Genomic DNA, 27,801 nt, shown 5'->3' on the forward strand with positions numbered 1-27,801 from the left:
AGCTTACCTTGATGTGCATTTTCCTGACACCTGGTGGCTGAATATCTTCTCATATTTATTGGCCTTTGAAATGCATTTTTAAAAATTTTCATATCCTTTGGTCTTTATTTTTTCCTTTATGTAGTTTGTCTTACTAATTTGTGGATATTAACCTTCTGTCATTTATTGTAATTTTTTCCCTTTATCTCTCTTTATATCTTGATTTTTGAAAGGTGTATTCACATATAATTAGAAAAAATAATTATCTGATTAGGTAATTTTTCCTTAACAAGTTCTGAATATCGTGTTTTGCCTAGTGGGTTCTCGCTGTTTTGTGCTTAAATAAATACATGTTTTAAATTTAAATTTTTATTGTTTTAAAGTTAAATTGTAATCCAACTGGAAAATTCTGGTGTGTGGTGTGAGACGAGATCAAAGTTTCTACTTTCCATTTGGATAGAAAATTTGCCTGCGCCAATCATTAAATAAATAGCCTTTTCTAACTCAGTTAAATGCCACTTTTGTCACATAAATTCCCAAATGTATATCATTCTATTTCTGAACTCTGTTTTTTCTTCTGATATATGTATCTACTCCCTTTCAAAAAATTGTTTTGACTTTAGAAATACTTTTAATATTGAATAGTGCTAATCCCCTCACTGTTCCTTTTTTTTTTTTTGGTTGTTTTCTTTAATCTTTTTTAGCATTTATTCTTCCACATGAATGTTAAAAACATTTTATTTCACTTCAAAAGCAACCATTAAAACTATATTTTATAATTTTCTTCTTATAGATTCAGAACCTTTTTTGAAAAGTTCATTCTTAAATATTTTAAATTTGATATCATCACAGTGAATAGCACATTTCTCTATTTCCATAGAAAAATTATATAAATTAAAAATTTTTTATTTCTTTTTTGCATATTATTTCTTATCCAATCCAGTTATCACATTCTCATGTGAATTCTAGTTGCCTTTTATGGTCTCTTAGTTTTCCTAGATATAACATCATGTCACATCCAATTAACAATGATACTCTCTCTTCCTTTCAAATATTTATTCTGATTACTTCATCTTCTCCTATTGCATTAGCTAGAGCTTTCAGAACAATGTTGAATGATACTTGATAGAGGGTATCCCTATCTTGTTGCTAATTTGAAAGTGAAGGGTATTCATTCATTCATTCAACAAACATTTGTTGAATACCTTCACCTTTCCAGATACTGGGTTTGAAATCCTGCATGGCCACTTACTAGCTACATGATCTTTTTTTTTTTCCTAACAGCTTTATTGATATAATTCGCCTACCATAAACTTCACCATTTAAAGCTTACAATTCAATGGTTGTTAGTATATTCAAGGAGTTGTGCAAACCACTGTCATAATCCAATTTTAGAACATTTCATCACCCCAAAAGGAAACATTGTACTCATTCTTCATTCCCACCCCATACCTCCAGCTGCAGACAGCCACTAATTTACTTTGTTTCTATAAATTTGCCTATTCTAGACCTTTCATACACATGGAATCAAACAATATATGATCTTTGGTGACTATCTTCTTTCACTTAGCATGTTTTTAAGATTCATCCGTGCTATAGCTTGTATCAGTGCTTCATTCTTTATTACTGAATAATATTCCTTTGTATGGATATACCACAGTTTGTTTATTCATTCATCAACTGATGGACATTTGGGTTGTTTTCACTTTTTGGCTACTATGAATAATGTTGATGTGAACATTTGTGTACAAGTTTTTGTGCGGATGTATGTTTTCATTTCTCTCAGAAGTGGAATTGCTAGATCATATGGTACCTTTGAAGAACTGCCAAACTGTTTTTGGCATTTTACATCCCACAGCAATATATGAAGATTCCAATGTGTCATATCCTCATCAACACTTAACAAGTCTTTTTTTTTTATTCTAGCCATCTTAGTGGGTGTGAAGTGGTATCTCATTGTGGTTTTGATTTCTATTTCCCTAATGAATGTTGAGCAACTTTTCATGTTTGCAATGGACTAAATGTTTATGCGCCCCTCCCATTCTATGTTGAAATCCTAAACCGTGGTGTGATGGTATAAGGAGGTGAGGCCTTTGGGAGGTGATTAGGTCATGAGGGTAGAGCCCTCATGAATGGGATTAGTACCCTTATAAAAGAGACCTCAGAGAGCCCCCTTCCACCTTTTGCCATGTGAGGACACAACAAGAAGATAGCCATCTATGAATCGGGAGGCAGGTTCTCACCAGACACCCAATCTGCTGACGTGTGAGCTTGGATTTCCCAGCCTCCAGAACTGTAAGAAATAAATGTTTGCTGTTTAAGCCACCCAGTTTATCGTAGTTCATTACAGCAGCCTGAACACACTAAGACAATATGTTTAATTGACCATTTGTATGTCTTCTCTGGAGAAATATCGGTTCAAATTATTTGCCTATTTTTTAATTAGATTATTTGTCTTTGTATCATTGAGTTGTAAGCATCCTTTATATATTCTGGATACAAGCCCCTGGTCAGATATGTGATTTGCATATATTTTCTCCCATTTTATGGGTGTCTTTTCACTTTCTTGGTGGTGACCTTGTAGCACAAAAGTTTTTAATTTTTATGAAGTCTAATTTATCTATTTTTGTTATTGTTGCTGTGCTTGTTTTTAAACATCTTTATTGGAGTATAATTGCTTTACATTATTGTGTTAGTTTCTGCTGTATAACAAAGTGAATCAGCTATACATATACATATATCCCCATATCCCCTCCCTCTTGCGTCTGCCTCCCACCCTCCCTATCCCACACCTCTAGGTGGACACAAAGCACCGAGCTGGTCTCCCTATGCTATTTGGCTGCTCCCCATTAGCTATCGATTTTACATTTGGTAGTGTATATATGTCCATGCCACTCTCTCACTTCGTCCCAGTTGCTTGTGCTTTTGATGTCATAGATGTTTCTTTCCCCATTGAATTGTATTGAAACCCTTATCTAAAATCAACTGACCATGAGTGTAAAGGCTTATTTATGAATTCTCAATTCTATTTCATTCATTTATATGCCTCCTTTATGCCAGTACCATGCTGTGTTGATTTATATAGCTTTGTAGCAAGTTTTGAAATAGAGAAATGTGTGTCCTCCAACTATGTTCTTATTCAGTGTTTTGGCTATTCAGGTTCCTTGCATTTCTATCTGAATTTTAGGATGAGCTCATTACCCTCTTCCAAAATGCCCCTGGGATTTTGATAGGGATTGTGTTGAACCTGTACAACATTTAGGGGAATATTGCCATTTTAATGATATTAAGTCTTTTTATCTGGGCATTTTTTTTTAGCATAATGTTTTCTGGTGATTTTGGGGGTAGTAGTTGTAATATTTACACAGTTCTTTAATGTTCTTATTTTAATTTGTATTTTTATTAGGAATAGCTCCTGAATTGTGTCAGATGCTTTTTGATATTAACAGCCTTATGGTATTATTCTCTTTAATTGGTTGTTGTAATGAATTACATTGATGTGTAATGTGGCCGCATCTTTGCCTTCCTGGAAGAATTCTGTTTGGTCAAGGGGAATTTTTCTTATAAGATACATTTGGGGACTTCCCTGGCAGTCCAGTGGTTAAGACTTCGCCTTCCAATGCAGGAGGTGCGGGTTCGATCCCTGGTCAGGGAGCTAAGATCCCAAATGCCTTGTGGCCAAAAAACCAAAAACAAAACAGAAGCAATATAGTAACAAATTCAATAAAGACTTAAAACATGGTCCACATCAAAAAAAAATCTTTAAAAAAAAAAGATACATTTGGATTTGAATTAGTAATATTTTATTTAAAATTTTTGCCACTATAAGAAAACTGCTTATAGTTTTCTTTTCTTTTTTCTTTTTTTGTACTATATTTAACATGTGTTGGTATTAAGGTTATGGCAGTTTTTAAAAGGAATTCAGGAGATTTCTATCTTTTTATATGTTAAAATGGCATAGAAATTATCTCCTTTTTAAAGTTCAGCTATAAACACACTTAGAACTGGTGTCTTTTAAAATGGTAAATTTTAATTATTTTTTTTTCTCTGATTACTGGTCTTTACTGATTTCTTCTTTTGGGGGGTTTAATTTTGGTGGTTTATGGTTTTTTGTTTTGTTTTGTTTTGTTTTGTTTTTCGGTACGCGGGCTTCTCACTGTTGTGGCCTCTCCCGTTGCGGAGGACAGGCTCCGGACACGCAGGCTCAGCGGCCATGGCTCACAGGCCCAGACGCTCTGCGGCATGTGGGATCTTCCCAGACTGGCGCACGAACCCGTGTCCCCTGCATCGGCAGGTGGACTCTCAACCACTGCACCACCAGTAAAGCCCTTGGTGGTTTATGTTTGCTAGGGATTTTATATTTTCATAGAACTGCACATAATGCTTAAATTATTCTGGTCACTTCCACATCTGTGGTAGTAGTTCCTTTTTCTTTCCTAAAATTGTGTGAGTATATGTGTGATATGTGAGTGTGTGTGTGTGTGTGTACATGTATATTTCCTTCTCTTTTACCTTTATCAGGTGTCTCATGAATATTTTATTTTCTTTTTCTAATTTCTTAAGTTTAGCACTTAATTCATTTATCTTTGGCTTTTCTTTTTAAATATTAAAAACATTTTAGGCTAAAATGTCCCTTAAATATAACTTTAGCCATGTCTCAAAATGAGGTATGAAGTTTATAATTTTATTATTGAATTTATCTTCAATTCTGCCATGTTTGTCTGTTTGTTTAATTATTTATTGGCTGCACCATGTGGCATGTGAGATCTTAGTTCACTGACCAGGGATTGAACCTGCACCCCCTGAAATGGAAACGCGGAGTCTTAACCACTGGACCACCAGGGAAGTCCCAATCCTGCCATGTTTAGAGAATATTTCTTTTTCCCCCAGCTTTATTGAGACATACTTGACATATAACATTGTATAAGTTTAAGGTGTACAGTGTGTTGATTTGATACATTTGTATATTGCAAAATGATTATCACCATAGTGTTAGCTAATACTTCCATCATGTCACATAATTACCACTTTGTGTGTGTGTGTGTGATAAGAACATTTAAGATCTACTTTCTAGACAATATTCGAGTATATGATACAGTATCATTAGCAATAATCACCATGTTGTACCTTAGATTTTCAGAACTTGTTTATCTTATAACTGGAAGTTTGTACCCTTTGACCAACATCTTCCCATTTCCCCCACCCCCCGGCCCCTAGTAACCATCACTCTACTTAGAGAATATTTCTTTCTTTCTTTTTATTAATTGAAGTATAGTTGATTTACAATGTTGTATTAGTTTCAGGTGTACAGCAAAGTGATTCAGTTATATATATATTTTTTCAGATTATTTTCCATTATAGGTTATTAGAGGATATTGTATATAGTTCCCTGTGCTATACAGTAAATTCTTATAATCTATTTTATGTGTAGTAGTTTGTATCTGTAGAGACTATTTCTTAACTGCAAACTAGTTTTGGTCATTTGGTTATCTTTTTATTCTATATTTCTTTTTTATTGAAATATAATTGTCGTATAACATTGTGTAAGTTTAAGGTATACAGTGTTTTGATTTGATATGTTTATAAATTTATAAATTATGACATGATTACCACAGTAGCTTTAGCTAACACCTCCATCCTGTCACATAATTATCATTTCTTTTCTGTGGTGAGGATGTTTAAGACATAGTCTCTTAGCAATTTTGATTCTATATTTCTGATTTTTGTAGTATTGTTGGTAATATAGCCTGCCAAAACTCTAATTTTTAAGAAATATCAATATTTTTTTCTTTGAGTCCAAGTTACACAATTTTTTGTTTTTTGGTACGCTGGCCTCTCACTGTTGTGGCCTCTCCCATTGCGGAGCACAGGCTCCGGATGCGCAGGCTCAGCGGCCATGGTTCATGGGCCCAGCCACTCCACGGCATGTGGGATCTTCCCAGACCAGGGCATGAACCCGTGTCCCCTGCATCAGCAGGCAGACTCTCAACCACTGCGCCACCAGGGAAGCCCCAAGTTACACAATTTAAAGTTTTTTTAACTGTGCCATGAGTCTAAAAGAAGAGTATATTAATTGGACAGAATTAAATCTAGCACTGATTATATTTTTCAAATCCTCTTTACTTCTTTTTTTGGTCTACTTGACCCATTATATTATAATAAAATTTCCCAGCGTAATTGTGATATTTAAAAACTCTTTATTATGAAATAATTATAGATTCATATGAAGTTGCAAATATAAGACAGAGAAATCCCATGTACCCTTTACCCAGTTCCCCCCAATAGTTACATCTTATAAAATCATAATGCAGTATAAAAATTTAACATTGGTACAATGTGTGTGCCTAATTCCTTGTCATTTTGCCATGTGTGTAGATTCGTGTAACGACCACCACAATCAATATACAGAGCTATTACCCTTTTTGTACTTTTCACCCCCACCATCATCCCTAACCTTTGGCCACCAATAATCTGTTTTCCATCTCTATAATTTTGTTATTTTGAGAATGTTACATAAATGGAACCATACAGTACGTGGCCTTTGAGATTGTTTTTTTTTTTTCACTCAGCATAATGTCCTTGAAAACCATCCTTACAACTATCGTTGTAACAATAGTTCATTTCTTTTTATTGCTGAGTAGTATTCCATATTATAGATGTACTACAGTTTGTTTAACTATTCATCTACTGGAGGACATTTTGGTTGTCCCCAGTTTGGGGCTATTACAAATAAAATTGCTATGAACAATTGTACAGATTTTTGTGTACATGTAAGATTTCATTTCTCTAGAATGAATGCCCAGAAGTGCAATTGCTGGGTCACTTTTTTAAAGAAACTGCCTAACTGTTTTCCAGAGTGTCTGTACCACTTTACATTCCCACTGACAACATATGAGAGATCGTTTTTTTGCATTTTCTCCAGAATTTGGTATTGTTACTATTTAAAACATTTTTAGCTGTTTTAATAGGTGTGCAATGATTATATCATCATTGTCTTAATTTGCATTTTCTTAATGGCTAATGACATTGAACATCTTTTTAAAATTTTTTTTATTTTTGTACACTTTTAAAAGTTTACTTTCCACTTACAGTTATTACAAAATATTGGCTATATTCCCCGTGTTGTACAATACACCTTTGAGCCTATCTTACACCCAATAGTTTGTACCTCCCACTCTCAGACCCCTATATTGCCCCTCTTCCCCACACTGGTAACCACTAGTTTGTTCTCTATATCTGTGAGTCCACTGCTTTTTTGTTTTATTCACTAGTTCGTTGTATTTTTTAGATTCCACATATAAGCAATATCATACAGTATTTATCTTTCTCTGTCTGACTTATTCCACTTAGCATAATGCCCTCCAAGTTCATCCATGTTGCTGCAATGGCAAAATTTCATTATTTTTTATGGCTGAGTAGTATTCCATTGTGTGTGTATATATATATAGATATAGATAGATAGATAGATAGATCTTTATCTATTCATCTGTTGATGGACACAGGTGGTTTCCATGTTTTGGCTATTGTGAATAGTGCTGCTATGAACATTGGGGTTTATGTATCTTTTCGAATTAGTGTTTTTGTTTTTTTCAGATATATATCCAGGAGTGGAATTGCTGGGTCATATGGTAGTTCTATTTTTAGTTTTCTGAGAAACTTCCATACCATTTTCCACAGTGGCTACACCAGTTTACATTCCTACCAACAGTGTACAAGGGTTCCTTTTTCTCCACAAGCTTGCCAACATTTGTTATTTGTAGACTTTTTGATAATAGCTCTTCTGACAGGTGTGAGGTAATATCTCATTGTGGTTTTGATTTGCATTTCCCTGATGATTAGTGATGTTGAGCATCTTTTCATGTGCCTGTTGGCCATCTGCATTTCTTCTTTGGAAAAATGTCTATTCAGTTCTTCTGCTCACTTTTTAATTGTTTTTTTTTTTTTTTTTTTTTTGCGGTACGCAGGCCTCTCACTGTTGTGGCCTCTCCCGTTGCGGAGCACAGGCTACGGGCGCGCAGGCTCAGCGGCCATGGCTCACGGGCCCAGCCGCTCTGCGGCATGTGGGATCTTCCCGAATCGGGGCACGAACCCGTGTCCTCTGCATCGGCAGGCAGACTCCCAACCACTGCACCACCAGGGAAGCCCTTTTTTTTGTTTTTTTGATGTTGAGTTGTATGAGCTATTTATATATGTTGGATATTAATACCTTATCGGTCACCTCATTTGCAAATATTTTCTCCCATTCAGTAGGTTGTCTTTTTGTTTTGTTGATGGTTTCCTTTACTGTACAAAAGCTTTGAACATCTTTTTAAACATTGACATTGAACATCCTTTAAAAATTTTTTTTTACTTAAAATATATTTTGAGATATAGATTCATACGCAGTTGTAAAAAATAATACAGTGATCCCTTGTGCACTTTGCCCAGTTTCCTCCAATGGTGACATTTTACAAAATAAAAGTATAATATGCCAACCAGAATTTTGACCTTGATACAATTCAACCATCTTATCCAGATTTCCCCAGTTTTACTCATACATGTATGTGTATATGCATGTACCAAGTTTTATACAATTTTATCACCTGTGTAGGTTTGTGTATCCATCACCATAGTCAAAATACTGAATAGTTCCAACATCACAAGGATCCCTAGTGTTGCCCTTTTATAACCACACCTATTTCCCTTCTGTCTCCACTACCCTTGGAAACCGCTAACCTGTGCTCCATGTCTAAAATTTTGTCATTTCAAAATTGTTATATTAATCAAATCATACAGTATATAAACTTTTGAGGTTGGCTTTTTTCACTTAGCATCATGTTCTTAAAAACCATCCAAGTAGCGTGAGTATCAACAGTTTGTTCCTTTTTCTTGTTGAATTGCACTCCTTGGGGTGGATGTACCACAGTTTGCTTAACCAGTCGCCTGTTGAAGGACATCTGGACTGATTCCAGTTTTGAGCTATTACCAGTAAAGCTGCTATGAACATTCATGTACAGATTTTTTATGTAAACATAAGCTTTCATGTCTCTGGGATAAATGCTCAAGAGTACTATTGCTGGGCCGTATGGGAATTGCATGCTTAGTTTTATAAGAAACTACCAAACCGTTTCCCACCAGCAGTGTAGGAGAGATCCAGTTTTTCTGCAACCTCATCAGCATTTTGTGTTGTCACTATTTTTTATTTTAGCCATTTTGACATATGTATAGTGATATCTCATTGTAGTTTTCATTTTCATTTCCCTGGTAAATAATATGGAACCCCTTTTCATATGCTTATTTGCCATCTGTATATCCTCTTTGGTGAAATGTTCATGCGTTTTGCCTATTTTCTAATTGAATTGTTTGGATGATTTTACTGTTGAGTTTTGAGAGTTCTTTACGTATTCTAGATACCAGTCTTTTGTCAGATATGTTGTCATCAAGTATTTTTCCCAGTCAGTAGCTTGGCTTTTCATCCTCTTCATCCTTTCCATCCTCTGGTCTTTTTCAGAACAAAAGTTTTTAAATTTTTGGCAAGACCCAATTTATCAGTGTTTCCTTTTATGGATTATGCTTTTGGTGTCCAGTCTAAAAACTTTGTCATTCTCTGATTCTCTGAGAGCAACTGAATGTCCAATAATTCAATTTAATTTTGACACTACCTACCTGGAGTTAGCATCAGATCCCATAAGTTAAAGGGCTCAATCCCACAAGACTGCCCCCACTTCAGATGCCAGTCACTGCAGGTCCCAGGCCACCCATACTTCTGATTTACCAGCTATAAATTGGGGGTTCCCAGGACCCCTTCTTCAGGCTCAATAATTTGCTAGAATAGCTCACAGAGATCAGGAAAACACTATGTTTACCAGTTTATTATAAAGGATACAACTCAGAAACAACCAGATGGAAGAGATACACAGGGCAAGGTATGGGGGGAAAGGCACAGATCTTCCATGCCCTCTCTGGACATGCCTTCCTCCCAGCACATCTGTGTTCAACCTGGAAGCTCTCCAAACCTCATTATTTAGGGATTTTTCTGGAGGGGTTTATATGGAGGTTCCATCATGTAGACCCCATTGATTAAATCATTGGCCACTGGTGATTGAACTCAATCTCCAGCTCCTCTCCCCTCTCTAGGAGGGAGGTTGGGGGGGGAGTGGGACTGAAAGTTTCAACCCTCTAATCAAGCCCTATAACCAAATGATTGGTTCCTTTGGCAACCAGCCCCCACCCTAAAATTATCTAAGAACCCACCATGAGTCCCTTCATCAGCATAAACTCAGGCATCGTTGGAAGGGGCTTGTAAGGAATAACAAACTAACAAAAGATGCTCTTATCACTCCTATCACGTAAGAAATCTCAGGGCTTTTAAGAGATCTGTGCCAGGAACAAAAACCAAATATATATTTCTTATCATACCACACTCTGTCTAGCCCTAAATCCTAAAGATTTTCTCCTATGTTTTTCATAAAAATTTTATAGTTTTACATTTTACATTTAAGTCTGTGATCCATTTTGAGTTAATTTTTGTGTAAGGAGTGAGGTTTAGGTTGAGGTTCTTTTTGCCCTGAATGTACAGTTGTTCTAGCACCATTGACTTGTTTTGCATCTTTGAAAAAATATCAGTTGGCCATACTTATGTGGGGCTATTTCTGGATCCTCTATTCCGTTCCATTGATCTGTGTCTGTCCCTCTGCCAAAACCACAGTCTTGATTAGTGTACCCATGCAGTAAGCTTTAATATCTATTAGAGTGATTCTCCCACTTTATTCTTCTTCAGGACTGGTTTAGCTATTCTAGGGGCTGTGCCTTTCCATATAGATGTTAGAATATGCTTGTCTGTGGATGTTGAACATATTCTCATGTGCTTATTTGCCCTCCATATATTCTCTTTGGTGAAATGTCTCTTCATATCTTTTGCCCATTTCCTTTCTTTACTTTGTTTTTTTTTTTTTTTTTTTTTGCGTTAGACACGGGCCTCTCACGGTTGTGGCCTCTCCCGTTGCGGAGCACAGGCTCCGGACGCGCAGGCTCAGCGGCCATGGCTCACCGGCCCAGCTGCTCGGCGGCATGTGGGATCTTCCCGGACTGGGACACGAACCTGTGTCCCCTGCATCGGCAGGCAGACTCTCAACCACTGCGCCACCAGGGAAGCCCTTTTTGCCCATTTTCTAATTGGGTTGTTTGTTTCTTCAATGTTGAATTTTGAGAGTTCTTATTATGTTATAGATATGAGTCTTTTGTCAAATACGGGGTTTGTGAATATTTTCTCTCAGTCTGAAGCTTGTCATTTCATCCTCTTAAGAGTGTCTTTTGTAGAGCCACAATTTTTAATTTTGATGAAGTCAAATTTATCTATTTTTTCTTTTAAAAGATTATGTTTTTGGTGTCATATCTAAGAACTCTTCACTAAGCCCTAAGTCCTGATGATTTTCTCTTCTGTTGTCTTCCAACAGTTTTATATTTTACATATAAATCTATGATCCATTTTGGGTTAATTTTTTATAAAGTGTGATATTTAGAATGAGATTCATTTTTTGTTTTTGTTTCATTTTGGTTTGTTTGTTTCTTTGTTGCTTATGAGTGTCCTATTACTCTAGCACCATTTGTTGAAAAGACATTGAATTGTTTTTGTACCTTTGTAAAAAAATTAGTTGACTGTGCTTTTTCTGGGTCCTCTAATCTGTTCCGTTAATCTATGTGCCTATCCCTTCATCTGTACCACATTGTCTTGCTTCCTATAGTTAAATAAAAAGTATTGAAATCAGGTAGATTTATTTCTCCCACTTTATTCTTTTTTTTAATCTTTATTGGAGTATAATTGCTTTACAATGGTGTGTTAGTTTCTGCTTTATAACAAAGTGAATCAGTTATACATATACATATGTTCCCATATCTCTTCCCTCTTGCATCTCCCTCCCTCCCACCCTCGCTATCCCACCCCTCTAGGTGGTCAAAAAGCACCGAGCTCATCTCCCTGTGCTATGCGGCTGCTTCCCACTAGCTATCTATTTTACGTTTGGTAGTGTATATATGTCCATGCCACTCTCTCACTTTGTCCCAGCTTACCATACCCCTCCCCATATTCTCAAGTCCATTCTCTATTAGGTCTGTATCTTTATTCCCGTCTTACCCCTAGGTTCTTCATGACATATTTTCCCCTTAGATTCCATATATATGTGTTAGCATATGATATTTGTCTTTCTCTTTCTGACTTACTTCACTCTGTATGACAGACTCTAGGTCCATCCACCTCACTACTAATAGCTCAATTTCGTTTCTTTTTATGGCTGAGTAATATTCCATTGTATATATGTGCCACATCTTCTTTATCCATTCATCCAGTGATGGACACTTAGGTTGCTTCCATCTCCTGGCTATTGTAAATAGAGCTGCAATGAACATTGTGGTACATGACTCCTTTTGAATTATGGTTTTCTCAGGGTATATGCCCAGTAGTGGGATTGCTGGGTCATATGGTAGTTCTATTTGTAGTTTTTTAAGGAACCTCCATACTGTTCTCCAAAGTGGCTGTACCAATTCACATTCCCACCAGCAATGCAAGAGTGTTCCCTTTTCTCCACACCCTCTCCAGCATTTGTTTCTAGATTTTTTTGATGATGGCCATTCTGACTGGTGTGAGATGATATCTCATTGTAGTTTTGATTTGCATTTCGCCAATGATTAATGATGTTGAGCATTCTTTCATGTGTTTTTTGGCAATCTGTATATCTTCTTTGGAGAAATGTCTATTTAGGTCTTCTGCCCATTTTTGGATTGGGTTGTTGGTTTTTTTGTTATTCAGCTACATGAGCTGCTTGTAAATTTTGGAGATTAATCCTTTGTCAGTTGCTTCATTTGCAAATATTTTCTCCCATTCTGAGGGTTGTCTTTTGGTCTTGTTTATGGTTTCCTTTGCTGTGCAAAAGCTTTGACGTTTCATTAGGTCCCATTTGTTTATTTTTCTTTTTATTTCCATTTCTCTAGGAGGTGGGTCAAAAAGGATCTTGCTGTGATTTATGTCATAGAGTGTTCTGCCTATGTTTTCCTCTAAGAGTTTGATAGTGTCTGGCCTTATATTTAGGTCTTTAATCCACTTTGAGCTTATTTTTGTGTATGGTGTTAGGGAGTGTTCTAATCTCATACTTTTACATGTAACTGTCCACTTTTCCCAGCACCACTTATTGAAGAGGCTGTCTTTTCTCCACTGTATATTTTTGCCTCCTTTATCAAAGATAAGGTGATCATATGTGCGTGGGTTTTTCTCTGGGCTTTCTATCCTGTTCCATTGATCTATATTTCTGTTTTTGTGCCAGTACCATACTGTCTTGATTACTGTAGCTTTGTAGTATTGTCTGAAGTCAGGGAGCCTGATTCCTTCAGCTCCATTTTTCTTTCTCAAGATTGCTTTGGCTATGCGGGGTCTTTTGTGTTTCCATACAAATTGTGAAATTTTTTGTTCTAGTTCTGTAAAAAATGCCAGTGGTAGTTTGGCAGGGATTGCACTGAATCTGTAGATTGCTTTGGGTAGTATAGGCATTTTCACAATGTTGATTCTTCTGATCCAAGAACATGGTATATCTCTCCATCTGTTTGTATCATCTTTAATTTCTTTCATCAGTGTCTTATAATTTTCTGTATACAGGTCTTTTGTCTCCTTAGGTAGGTTTATTCCAAGGTATTTTATTCTTTTTGTTGCAGTGGTAAATGGGAGTGTTTTCTTAATTTCACTTTCAGATTTTTCATCATTAGTGTATAGGAATGCCAGAGATTTCTGTGCATTAATTTTGTATCCTGCTATTTCACCAAATTCTTTGGTTAGCTCTAGTAATTTTTTGGTAGCATCTTTAGGATTCTCTATGTATAGTATCATGTCATCTGCAAACAGTGACAGCTTTACTTCTTCTTTTCCAATTTGGATTCCTTTTATTGCTTTTTCTTCTCTGATTGCTGTGGGGTAAAACTTCCAAAACTATGTTAAATAATAGTGGTGAGGGTGGGCAACTTTGTCTTGTTCCTCATCTTAGTGGAAATGGTTTTAGTTTCTCACCATTGAGAACAATGTTGACTATGGGTTTGTCATATATGGCCTTTATTATGTTGAGGAAAGTTCCCTCTATGCCTACTTTCTGGAGGGTTTTTATGATTAATGGGTGTTGAATTTTGTAGAAAGCTTTCTCTGCATCTATTGAGATGATCATATAGTTTTTCTCCTTCAATTTGTTAATATGGTGTATCACATTGGTTGATATGTGTATATTGAAGAATCCTTGCATTCCTGGGATAAACCCCACTTGTTCATGGTGTATGATCCTTTTAATGTGCTGTTGGATTCTGTTTGCTAGTATTTTGTTGAGGATTTTTGCATCTATGTTCATCAGTGATATTGGCCTGTAGTTTTCTTTCTCTTTGACATCTTTGTCTGGTTTTGGTATCAGGGTGATGGTGGCCTCATAGAATGAGTTTGGGAGTGTTCCTCCCTCTGCTATACTTTGGAAGAGTTTGAGAAGGATAGGTGTTAGCTCTTCTCTAAATGTTTGGTAGAATTCACCTGTGAAGCCATATGGTCCTGGGCTTTTGTTGGTTGGAAGATTTTTAATCACAGTTTCAATTGCAGTGCTTGTGTTTGGTCTGTTCACATTTTCTATTTCTTCCTGCCTCAGTCTCGGAAGGTTGTGCATTTCTGAGAATTTGTCCATTTCTTTCAGGTTGTCCATTTTATTGCCATATAATTGCTGCAGGAATCTCTCCTGATCCTTTGTATTTCTGCAGTGTCAGTTGTTACTTCTCCTTTTTCATTTCTAATTCTATTGATTTTACTCTTGTCCCTTTTTTTCTTGATGAGTCTGGCTAATGGTTTATCAATTTTGTTTATCTTCTCAAAGAACCAGCTTTTAGTTTTATTGATCTTTGCTATCGTTTCCTTCATTTCTTTTTCATTTATTTCTGATCTGATCTTTATGATTTCTTGCCTTCTGCTAACTTTGGGGTTTTTCTGTTCTTCTTTCTCTAATTGCTTTAGGTGTAAGGTTAGGTTGTTTATTTGAGATATTTCTTGTTTCTTGAGGTAGGATTGTATTGCTATAAACTTCCCTCTTAGAACTGCTTTTGCTGCATCCCATAGGTTTTGGGTCGTCGTGTCTTCATTGTCATTTGTTTCTAGGTACTTTTTGATTTCCTCAGTGATCTCTTGGTTATTAAGTACTGTATTGTTTAGCCTCCATGTGTTTGTATTTTTTACAGATTTTTTCCTGTAATTGGTGTCTAGTCTCATAGCGTTGTGGTCAGAAAATATACTTTATACGATTTCAATTTTCTTAAATTTACCAAGGCTTGATTTGTGACTCAAGATATGATCTATCCTGGAGAATGTTCCATGAGCACTTGAGAAGAATATATATTCTGTTGTTTTTGGATGGAATGTCCTATAAATATCAATCAAGTCCACCTTGTTTAATATATCATTTAAAGCTTGTGTTTCCTTATTTATTTTCATTTTGGATGATCGGTCCATTGGTGAAAGTGGGGTATTAACGTCCCCTAGTATGATTGTGTTACTGTCGATTTCCCCTTTTATGGCTGTTAGCATTTGCCTTATGTATTGAGGTGCTCCTATGTTGGGTGCTAAGTAGTTACAATTGTTATATCTTCTTGGGTTGATCCCTTGGTCATTATGTAGTGTCCTTCTTTGTCTCTTGTACTAGTCTTATTTTAAAGTCTATTTTTTCTGATATGAGAATTGCTACTCCAGCTTTCTCTTGATTTCCATTTGCATGGAATATCTTTTTCCATCCCCTCACTTTCAGTCTGTATGTGTCCCTAGGTCTGAAGTGTGTCTCTTGTAGACAGCATATATAGAGGTCTTGTTTTTGTATCCATTCAGCCAGTATATGTCTTTTGGTTGGAGCATTTACCCATTTACATTTAAGGTAATTATCCATATGTATGTTCCTATTACCATTTTCTTAATTGTTTTGGGTTTGTTATTGTAGGTCTTTTCCTTCTCTTGTGTTTCCTGCCTAGGGAAGTTCCTTTAGTATTTGTTGTAAAGCTGTTTTGGTGGTGCTGAATTCTCTTAGCTTTTGATTGTCTGTAAAGATTTTAATTTCTCCATCAAATCTGAATGAGATCCTTGCTGAGTAGAGTAATCTTGGTTTTAGGTTTTTCCTTTTCATCACTTTAAATATGACCTGCCACTCCCTTCTGGCTTGCAGAGTTTCTGCTGAAAGATCAGCTGTTAACCTATTGGGATTCCCTTGCATGTTATTTGTTGTTTTTCCCTTGCTGCTTTTAATTTTTCTTTGTATTTAATTTTTGATAGTTTGATTAATATGTGTCTTGGCATGTTTCTACTTGGATTTATCCTGAATAGGACTCTCTGTGCTTCCTGGACTTGATTAACTATTTCCTTTCCCATATTAGGGAAATTTTCAACTATAATCTCTTCAAATATTTTCTCAGTCCCTTTCTTTTTCTCTTCTTCTTCTGGGACCCCCATAATTCAAATGTTGGTGCATTTAATGTTCTCCCAGAGGTCTCTGAGACTGTCCTCAATTCTTTTCATTCTTTTTTCTTTATTCTGCTCTACAGTAGTTTATTTCCACTATTTTATCTTCCAGGTCACTTATCCGTTGTTCTGCCTCAGTTAGCTAGTGATCCTTTCTAGAGAATTTTTAAGTTCATTTATTGTATTGTTCATCATTGTTTTTTTGTTCTTTAGTTCTTCTAGGTTCTTGTTAAACGTTTCTTGTATTTTCTCCATCCTATTTCCAAGATTCTGGACCATCTTTACTATCATTCTGAATTCTTTTTCATGTAGACTGCCTATTTCCTCTTCATTTGTTAGGTCTGGTGGGTTTTTACCTTGCTTCTTCATCTGCTGTGTGTTTCTCTGTCTTCTCATTTTGCTTATCTTACTGTGTTTGGGGTCTCCTTTTCGCAGGCTGCAGGTTCATAGTTACCATTGTTTTTGGTTTCTGCCCCCAGTGGCTAAGGTTGGTTCAGTGGGTTGTGTAGGCTTCCTGGTGGAGGGGACTAGTGCCTGTGTTCTGGTGGATGAGGCTGGATCTTTTCTTTCTGGTGGGCAGGTCCACGTTTGGTGGTGTGTTTTGGGGTGTCTGTGACCTTATTATGATTTTAGGCAGCCTCTCTGCTAATGGGTGGGGTTGTGTTCCTGTTTTGCTAGTTGTTTGGCATAGTGTGTCCAGCAATGTAGCTTGCTGGTCATTGAGTGGAGCTGTGTCTTGGTTGAGATTGAGATCTCTGGGAGATTTTCACCGTTTGATATTACGTGGAGCTGTGAGGTCTCTGGTGGACCAATGTCCTGAACTTGGCTCTCCCACCTCAGAGGCCCAGCCCTGATGCCTGGCTGGAGCACCAAGAGCCTGTCATCTACACGGCTCAGAATAAAAGTGAGAAAAAAAGAAAGAAAGAAAGAGGAAGGTAAAATAAAATAAAGTAAAATGAAATAAAATAAGATAAAATAAAGTTATTAAAATAAAAAATAATTATTAAAAAATTTAAGTAATTAAAAAAAAGAAAGAAGAGAGCAACCAAACCAAAAAACAAATCCACCAATGATAACAAGCACTAAAAAGTGTACTAAAAAAAATAAAAAACCAGACAAATAGAACCCAGGACAAATGGTAAAAGCAAAGCTATACAGACAAAATCACACACAGAAGCATACACATACACACTCACAAAAAGAGAAAAAGAGAAAAAATATATATATATCGTTGCTCCCAAAGTCCACCTCCTCAGTTTGGGATGATTTGTTGTCTATTCAGGTATTCCACAGAATCAGGGTACATCCAGTTGATTGTGGTGATTTAATCCACTGCTCCTGAGATTGCTGGGAGAGATTTCCCTTTCTCTTCTTTGTTTGCACAGCTCCTGGGGTTCAGCTTTGGATTTGGCCCCGCCTCTGCGTGTAGGTCGCCTGAGGGCATCTGTTCTTCGCTCAGACAGGACGGGGTTAAAGGAGCAGCTGATTCGGGGGTTCTGGCTCACTCAGGCCGGGAGGAGGGAAGGGTATAGATGCGGGGCAAGCCTGCTGTGGCAGAGGCCAGCGTGATGTTGCACCAGCCTGAGGCTCGCCATGTGTTCTCCCGGGGAAGTTGTCCTTGGATCACGGGACCCTGGCAGTGGCAGGCTGCACAGGCTCCTGGGAGGGGAGGTGTGGACAGTGACCTGTGCTTGCACACAGGCTTCTTGGTGGCCGCAGCAGTGGCCTTAGTGTCTCATGCCTGTCTCTGGGGTCCACGCTGATAGCCACGGCTCACGCCCTTCTCTGGAGCTCATTTAGGCAGCACTCTGAATCCCCTCTCCTCACGCACCAGGAAACAAAGAGGCAAGAATAAGATTCTTGCCTCTTCGGCAACTCTAGACTTTTTCCTGGACTCCCTCATGGCTAGCTGTGGCGCACTAGCCCCCTTCAGGCTGTGTTCACACAGCCAACCCCAGTCCTCTCCCTGGGATCCGACCTCCGAAGCCCGAGCCTCAGCTCCCAGCCCCCGCCCGCCCCGGCGGGTGAGAAGACTAGCCTCTGGCTGGTGAGTGCTGGTTGGCACTGATCCTCTGTGCGGAAATCTCTCTGCTTTGCCCTCCACACCCCTGTTCCTGCACTCTCCTCCGTGGCTCCTAAGCTTTCCCCCTCCGCCACCTGCAGTCTCTGCCCACAAGGAGCTTCCTAGTGTGTGGAAACCTTTCCTCCTTCACAACTCCCTCCCACTGGTGCAGGTCCCATCCCTATTCTTTTGTCTCTGTTTTTTCTTTTTCCTTTGCCCTACCCAGGTACATGGGGAGTTTCTTGCCTTTGGGAGTTCTGAGGTCTTCTGCCAGTGTTTAGTAGGTGTTCTGTAGGAGTTGTTCACATGTAGATGTATTTCTGATCTATTTGTGAGGAGGAAGGTGATCTCCACGTCTTACTCTTCCACCATCCTCATTGTCTTTTCTCATTCAAGTTGAGATTTACCTGGTTCTTAGTATGACATCTTATTTTTTTTCCTGAACACAAGTGAAGCTCATATGTATTCTTCCCCTTTTCTTAGCTTTGATGTTTTTCTTTCTTTTTAAAATTTTTAAAATTTTATATTGGTGTATAGTTGATTTACAATGTTGTGTTAATTTCAGTTGTACAGCAAAGTGATTCAGTTATAATTTACATATGCCTACTCTTTTTCAGATTCTTTTCCCATATAGGCTATTACAGAGTATTAAGTAGAGTTCCCTGTGCTATACAGTAGGTCCTTGTTGATTATCTATTTTATGTATAGTATTGTGTATATGTTAATCCCAACCTCCTAATTTATCCCTCCCCCCCACCTTTCCACTTTTGTAACCATAAGTGTGTTTTCTATGTCTGTGAGTCTGTTTCTGTTTTGTATACAGATTCATTTGAATTAATTTTTAGATTCCACATATAAGTGATATCATATGTTATTTGTCTTTCTCCGTGTGACTTACTTCACTTAGTATGATAATCTCTAGGTCCATCCATGTTGTTGCAAATGACATTATTTCATTCTTTTTTATGGCTGAGTAATATTCCATTGTATATATGTACCACATCATCTTTATCGATTCATCTGTCAATGGGCACTTAGGTTGCTTCCATGTCTTGGCTATTGTAAATAGTGCTGTAATGAACATTGGGGTGCCTGTGTCTTTTTGAATTATGGTTTTCCCAGGGTATATGCCCAGTAGTGGGATTGCTGGGTCATATGGTAGTTCTATTTGTAGTTTTTTAAGGAACCTCCGTACTGTTCTCCATAGTAGCTGTACCAATTTACATTCCCACCAGCAGTGTAGGAGGATTCCTTTTCTCCACACCCTCTCCAGCATTTATTGTTTGTAGACTTTTTGATGATGGCCATTCTGACTGGTGTGAGGTGATACCTCATTGTAGTTTTGATTTGCATTTCTCTAATGACACTTGATTTTTTTTTAGTATGTCCAGGACATTTTGGGTATTATATTATGAGGTTCTAGAATTTATTTGACTCTTATGTTTTATCAGGCTTTCTTTGACAGAGCTGTTTGGTGAAGGGAAATGTCACATCACAGGTGACATTTGTTATTGACAGGTGGGTTGGAAGTCCAAGTTCTCGCTTGCCCTCTTTTTTTTTTTTTTTTTTTTGCCAAGGGACTCCTTGTTATTGTTCAGTGAGGGTGGGGGTTCCACCTCCCCACTAGGCTTCTGCTGATACCACCCTGGCTGGGAGGGGGTAGGCACCTCATCACTGCTTCCCTTGGTATCCACTGTTACCTACAGGTAGGGGAGGAGAAGGCAGTTGTTATTTCCCAGCAAGGAAAGAAAGATACAGCACCCTATTAAGCTTTCTCTGACACCACCCTGGCAGGGGGCTGGGGCCTGGGGGTGCCTTCTTACAGTCTGACAAGTGTAGAAGTCTAGGCTTGGATCCACTTGGCCTTGCTGTTAGTCGTGGGGCTGGGACTGCAGTGTTTTCTGTGTTTGGCTTGAGTAGAGCCATCATTGTCTGAAAGTTTTCTATCTTGCTAGACTGCCCCTTTCCTGGTCCTTTGACTAGAGAGAGCAGGCTTTCTTGGGGCAGTTTTTGTCTGTACCCATTGGCCTTTCTGGGTTGTAGCTTCTCCAGCACCTAGTCTAGGCTATATGAGGCTAAGGGATAACCCAGAGAACTCACTGCCATGTCATTTTTTTTTTTGCTATGTCATTTTTTTAGGTCTCACGATCCTTAGCCAGTCTGCCTTCTTCATTCCACCTTTCAGAGTTTTCCTATGTTTTCTAGATAATGTCCAGAGTTTTCAGCTGTATTTAGCAGGAAGAATAGATAAAATTATATCTACTTCATCTCCAGAAGAGGAAGTCCTCAAAATTATGATTTTTAAGACTTCACGTGGTTCCATGCATTTGTGCTGGTATTATTTGTATATGTTGAATGACCCTAAAGGTTTATGCAAGTTATCACTTCTTTATTGTATATTTTATATTAAAAGAGACTCCCTTTTTGTTAATCTATTGTGCACCTTGGACCTTAATTTCCACCTCAATAATTATATTTCTAGACCTACTTTCATTTTCTTGCATTTGTCTGGGGTATTATATATTTTTAAAATCTTTATTGAATTATAATACAGAAAAGTGCACACATTATGCATGTTTAGCTTGATGATATTTTAAAAGACTGAACAAACCTGCACAACCAGCCACCTAGATCAAGAAATAAAACATTCCTAACACTCAAGAAGCCCTCCTGTGTTCCTTTCCAATCACTAACTTCCTTCCAAGGGGTATCAATATCCTAACTTTTAACAATATGGATTAGTTTTACATGTTTTTGAAATGTATAGAAATGTAATCATATAGTATTGATTCATTGCTCTTTCAGGTCTGGCTTCTTTGGCCAATATAATGTTCATGAGATAAGATTTGTGCATGTTGTGTATAGCAGTTGTTGATTCTCGTTGCTGTGTATTAATTCCTTGTATTAATAAAGGACAAGTTGCTTATCCATTCTAATGCTGATGGGCATTTGCATACTTTTCAGTTTTGAATAAAGCCACTGTGACCATCATCATACCTGTCTTTTGGTAAACATATGTTCGCATTTGTCTTGAGTAAATGCTTCGATGGAATAGCTGGGTCATAGGATATAAAGCATATGTTCAGCTTTAACAAATAATACCAAACAGTTTTCCAAAGTGTTTGTAGTATATTATGCTCCTAAAAAACAATTTATGAGTTTCAGTTGCTCTACAACCTTGCCAGCTCTTGGTTATTTTCAATCTTTTTCATTTAAGCCATTTCTGGTGGATGTGGATGAGTATCTGTAGCTTATATTTTCTTGCTAACTTATGAATTTGAGCATCTTTTCCTATGCTTATTTGCCATTTGGATATCTTCTTTGTGAAGTGTCTGATCCTTGTGTTCTTCTTCTATCGTTCTGATTGATTTCTAGGAATTCTTAATATATTTGAGATATGAGTTGTTTGTCAGATACAGGTATTGCAATTATCTTCTCCCACTGTGAGATTTGCCTTTATGCTCTTAATTTTGTCTTCTCATGAACAGAGGTCCTTACTTTTAATGCAATCCAACTTAATAATCTTTTACTCTACCAGATATCAAAGCTTAATATGAAGCACATTAATTAAGACAGTGTAGTACTGGTCCAAGAATAGACAAATAGACCAATGGGAATACAGAGTTTGGGAATGGACTCCCACATATATCGTCACAAGGCAACCTGGAAAAAGGGTAATCTTTTTTTTTTTTTTTCGGTTCGCGGGCCTCTCACTGTTGTGGCCTCTCCCATTGCGGAGCACAGGCTCCGGACGCGCAGGCTCAGCGGCCATGGCTCACGGGCCCAGTCTCTCCGCGGCATGTGGGATCTTCCCAGACCGGGGCACGAACCCGTGTCCCCTGCATTGGCAGGCAGACTCTCAACCACTGTGCCACCAGGGAAGCCCAAGGGGTAATCTTTTTAATAAGTGGTACTGGATCATCTTGACACCAATATGGAAGAAATGAATCTTGACCCTAACACATACCACACACCAAATCCTTCCTGGGAAGACTATAGATCTAAATGTGAAAGATAAAACAGTAAAACTTTTAGAAGAAAACATTAAACATCTTTATGACCCTGAGGTAGGCAACGATTTCCTAACAAGGTATAACTAATGCTGACCATAATGGAAAGAGTAGCAAATAACATGGCATACTTCTGTCCAGTGCTTCATTTCACATTTTTGTCTTTTTGTTTTAGATGTGTGGCAACTGTATTTTTTTAACCCAATCCCATAGTCCTTATCTTTTACATCAGAATTCAGCTCATTCAATTTAGTTGAATTCTAATATATTTGATTTCATGCCTCCTATAATCTTATGTTTACTATTTATTTTACGTGGTTGATATTTCCTCACTTTCTCTTTTCCTTTTTTTTTTTTTTTTTTTTTTTTTTGCTGGTTTGGTCATGTTTCTCTTAATTCCCCTCTAATTTCTTAATTTCTTATTATTTTGGAATTAGAGTTTGGAGTTTTATCTTTATCAATTTCTGCTAGTAGTTGCCTTCACCTTCCTTACAAATGTGATTGTCTATATTTTCTCTATTTCTAAATCCAAATAATGTTTTAATATTATTTGGATCTAGTGAAAGAGATGCATAATTTTCCTCCTCCTCATTTCACTCAGTAAATTTCCCCAGGGTATTAAAATTTTTTCCACTTATTAATAGTAATAATCTTATTTGTTCCAGATGCCCAATTACATACATTTTTCTTTACTCAGTTATAACTATATATCGATTGCAATAATCATTTCTCAAAATTGCTTTCCTCCAATTTTGAGGTTTCTGTTACTCTTGAATTTACAATTGCTTAGACTATCCCCTTGAGTATTCTCCTGAGATTCTAATATTGGCATATAATGTTATAAGTGCTTGTATGTCTAAAATTGTCTTTTGCTCTAACGGAAGCATGGTATTCTGCTAGAGTGGGTTTAAAATTCTTGGATTGCAGTCCCTTTCAATAATTTGTAGATGTTTTCTTCTAATATGGCTCCTACTATTGCAAATAAATCTAGTGCCATTGTGATCCCTTTCCACTGTAAATAACATGCTGTTTCTGCCTGGAAGCATTTTAAATTTTCTTTTTATTCTTTAAATTCAATACCAAACCAGATTTGGGGTTGATTTGGTTCCTCTGGGAGTAAAGGATTGGGAGGATTTCTGTGGGGGGGCATCACGGAGTTAGAGTCCAATAGGATTAGATAATCCAGGGCCTATAGATGCTATTCATGTTGGGTCAGTGAGTGATAATCTTGGGAAATCCTTGAAGAAACATAATTAGAGACATATGTTGGTAAGTGATTGAGACCTCTATAGAAATTCTTGAGGTTTTATAAGAGTTGGAGGTCTGAAGTCATCTAAAGTATCTGAAGTCATCAGTCAGTCCATGAGAGTTATTGATTGGGACACTGAGGTGGTGAAAGGTTGATTGCAAGCCTGGGATTTTAAGTCTTTGGGAGACAGTTTTAGGAGCCCTATGGGAGTCATTGATTGGGACCTGTAGACATCAGTAATTGCAGGACTGTGTGAGTTAGTATGTGATGGACCGGAAGGTCTATATTTGAGGCGTTTATGGGAGTCATTGACTCTACATATGGGCTGTGAGTTATGGAGTCCTATAGGAGGTCAGGTTTGGATCCAGGGGGCATTGAGCAGATTAATAGTTGATTTTCTATTGAGGTTGTGTTGCCTGTGTTGGTGATTATTTGAGGAACCTATGGAAACCAGTTGATGGCACCATTTGGGGCACAGTTTTTGTCAAGCAGTGTAGGTTACCGATTTAGGAGCCTGTGCAGACATGCTGACTTTCAGGGCCAGATGGGAATTGGGAGAGAGGGGACAAAGAGTTTATGTTTTCATCTTTGGCAGAAGAGGGTGGGTGGGCTCTATAAGTTGCCCAGAATGTACACTGAATTATACAGACGCTTGGTTTATCACATGTGACATGTCATCCTTCAGCCAGAAACAGAAATAATGTTTATTGTGATTCTTCCACGTATCGAATACCATATGGCACAGTAGTTAAGAAAATGTACTTTGGAGCAAGGCAGACCTGGGTTTGAATCCCTGTCCTTCCCCCTAATCTAAGAGATCTTGGGGCAAATTTCTTAATATTTATGAACAGCTCTATCTGATGGTAAATGGGAATAATAGCAAAAGTAATGCCTAGTTCATAGGATGAGTGTGAAAATTAAACGAGGTACCGAATAAAACATTCCTTGCACCTTATAATAACAGCAATATTTAATATCAATGGAGTGTGTTCCTGATGCCAAATAGGAGTGCTTTTGAAGCATCATGTCATTTAACTCTAACAGCCCTATGAGATGGGTGTTTTCATCCTCAGTTTTTTGTTTGTTTGTTTTTTTTGCGGTACGCAGGCCTCTCACTGCTGTGGCCTCTCCCGTTGCGGAGCACAGGCTCCGGACGCACAGGCTCAGCGGCCATGGCCCGCAGGCCCAGCCGCTCCGTGGCATGTGGGATCCTCCCGGACCAGGGCACGAACCCGTGTCCCCTGCATCGGCAGGCAGACTCCCAACCACTGCGCCACCAGGGAAGCCCCCATCCTCAGTTTTAAGGTGAAGAAACTCAGACTAAAGTGGCTTCCCCAGATTCCAGCTAGAATGCAAAAGAGCTGGAATTCAAACTCTCATTCGTTTTACACCAAATCTCTTGAGTTTTTTTCCATATTGTATGCTAATACTTGGTGTTGATTACTGAACTTTTCTCTTCCACAGTATCCAGTGTTGTAAACTGTACTTTGGTGCCCCCAGGAAGCATTTATGGGGTGAATGCTGAATGACTGACCACGTGGACACTGTCTTTCCAGGTTTCTTGGAGTCTCTGCGCAGCCCCTGGGCCAGACCCCATAGTGAAGGCTGCAGGATCTTCCTTCCAGCCCCAGAAGCTCTGGCTGAGTCCACGGACCCGCCTGGCCTCAGGGTACCGGGAAGAGCGGAGTTGTCAGCAGGAGAGCCTGAGGGTTGAGGCTCAGCGGGACAATGCCAGCCAACCGGAGCTCTCCCCAGTGGTCCCCAGCCCTGGCTGCAGAGGGACATGGCAGTGTGTGTGAGGTGAGGAGAGACAGGGCTCAAGGGACAGGAGTTTATTCAGTGAGGAGATGGCCCCGACCTGTCACTAGGGACTCAGGGCAGGGGCAAGTGTGTCACAGGAGGGGCAAATTCCGGACTTGGTGTCCCTGAGACAGGTCACCATCCTCCTGCTGCGTGAGCACCACGTGGCTGGTGTCCCACATCCAGAGCCCTTCCTGTTTCAGTGGAAAATGTGATGCAGCCAATGGAGGAAAGGTGGGTTGGGAGGGTCAGCCCCACCGCCTAGAGGAGGGGGAGGCAGCTCCCTGCAGGGTGTCTGCGAGCGAGGTCTGGGTAGGGGTGACCACCGGCCCCAGCCAGGGAGACGCTACCCCCTGACGCCCAGCACAGGCCCTTCAGTCCTCACTGGCTCTGTGCACACACTCAGCTGATCCCTACCAGAGCCTGCTTTCCCCTGATCCTTGGGGACTTGCTGATTTCTCCTCTATCCTGATCTAGGGCAGAAAAATCCCCTTTCTTTGGAACTTAGAGAATGGCAGGGTAGTAGGGTGACCACAGTCTCTAGGGCCCTTCTGCTTCCTCCTCCTCTCAAAGATGAGTAAAGTGGCCTGAGAAGGTACATGACTTGCCCAGGCCTCTGGGATTGTGAGTGACAGCAGTGGACTGGAACCTTGTCTCCTGACCATGTCTTCCACCGTCACCACACAATAGCCAAGACCAAGTTTCCCACTAAAAGTTCCCCTTGAGATTCTGTAAACAGAGCAAGATGATGAGGGAGCCAGACCTTGCCCCACAGCTCCCTCTTTCCGACTGTCCTGTGGATGCTGTCACCTCTGGGGACAGGCTCGTTGTCACAGGGGCTCAGGGTCATGTGGTCATTAGGATAATATTAAACTTTAAAAAATTATTTTGATGTTTACTATTTCATAATTGCATTATTTCACAATATAATGTTAGAAAATACAGGTAAGCAAATACAAGAGAATAAAACATTACTTATAATTCCAGCATTAGCCAAAGTTAATCATTGTTAACATTTAGCTATAGTTCCTTACAGTTTTTTTTTCCTTTGTATGTGCATGTATGTGGGTATACATGTGGGGCTGTGAGTGTACATACATACCACACACATATACATTATATAGCTCAAGTTTAAAAATGAAATCATAGTATTTGGTTGTCTCCTTTTTAACTTGGCAGTTTAATATAATTTTCTAGGCAGTAAATATTTTTCTTCACACACACATGATGCATAGGATAAACTATATCCTATGGATAAACTATATTTAATTTAACCAATCCACTATATGTGAATTTAGGGTGTTCTAGGTTTTCTGTTGTGATGAAAACTGCTATGGTGAAATTCTTACACTTAAATCTTTTTGCCCAAGTCACTGAAATTATATTTTGAGTCAAAGGTATAGGGACATTGAATGGTAAACGATTTGCTGCCTAACAGTAGGGCACTTCCACTCTTGGAAAATTGTCCTTGCCCAGGCTCTTCTCCATCATATCAGTCACAGACCCACAGGTTGGGGACACAACAATGTGGTCCTCCCAAGTCCTTCTGCACATGGCCTCTTGCCCAGCCAATGTGTGGAAATTTCTAGATGAATGATTCTGATCTCTGCAAGGCACATTTCTCCATTCATGTCTTCCTTCCCAACCATAGACCTCTGCCCATTTGCAAGAAGAGACGGAAATGACCAAGACCCTGGTAAATATTATTTATTCATGTATTTATTTGTTAGGTTCTTAGTTTTTTCATTAGATGTCAGAGAGCAGGGAATGGGAAGAGATACCAAGGAACCAATAAAAATGTCCCCAGGGGTGAGGAACAGCCAGTTGGGCTAAGAATAGTGGCTGAAGCTGGAAAACAGGCAGAGGTGTCAGTAAGAGAAAGAGGGATGAGGAATAGCCACAGGGAACAGCTGGAGGGACCATGTTGCACTTACTGGAAACAGAGGATAGCCAAGGGGCCCAGGGGACAGGTGGGAAATCAGTGGAACAAACAGAGGAAATGGGAAACAAGAGCCAGAGGCCAGGAGCAGCAGAGAGACCAAGAAACAGTAGTTGGGGCTGGAGAAGTGTTAATAGTGGGGAGCAAGGAAGAGCCAGACGATATGAGAACAATTAGAAGGATCTCAAAATGGGAGGAGGGACCAGGAAATAGAGGAACCAGATATCAACCAGAGGGAACAGGGACCATCCACAGGGACAAGGAAACAGAAGAATC

The 27,801-nt window shown here is 38.6% G+C and overlaps 2 protein-coding genes across 2 annotated transcripts in view; one reads left to right on the plus strand and one right to left on the minus strand.

Moving 5' to 3' along the window:
* Positions 1–27,801, minus strand: part of ZNF157 (zinc finger protein 157) — a 505,987-nt gene that overhangs the window by 411,405 nt on the left and 66,781 nt on the right. The window lies entirely within an intron of this gene.
* The window catches only part of ZNF41 (zinc finger protein 41), a 52,015-nt gene that overhangs the window by 2,173 nt on the left and 22,041 nt on the right, over positions 1–27,801 (plus strand). The window contains exons 2-3 of the mRNA XM_069540371.1: positions 25,343–25,586; positions 27,238–27,282. Of these exons, the coding sequence (XP_069396472.1) occupies positions 25,515–25,586; positions 27,238–27,282 (117 nt within the window). The 5' untranslated portion in view covers positions 25,343–25,514. The remainder of the gene's footprint in view (positions 1–25,342; positions 25,587–27,237; positions 27,283–27,801) is intronic.

Source organism: Delphinus delphis, chromosome X (assembly GCF_949987515.2).
Source record: "Delphinus delphis chromosome X, mDelDel1.2, whole genome shotgun sequence".
NCBI classification, from domain to species: domain Eukaryota; kingdom Metazoa; phylum Chordata; class Mammalia; order Artiodactyla; family Delphinidae; genus Delphinus; species Delphinus delphis.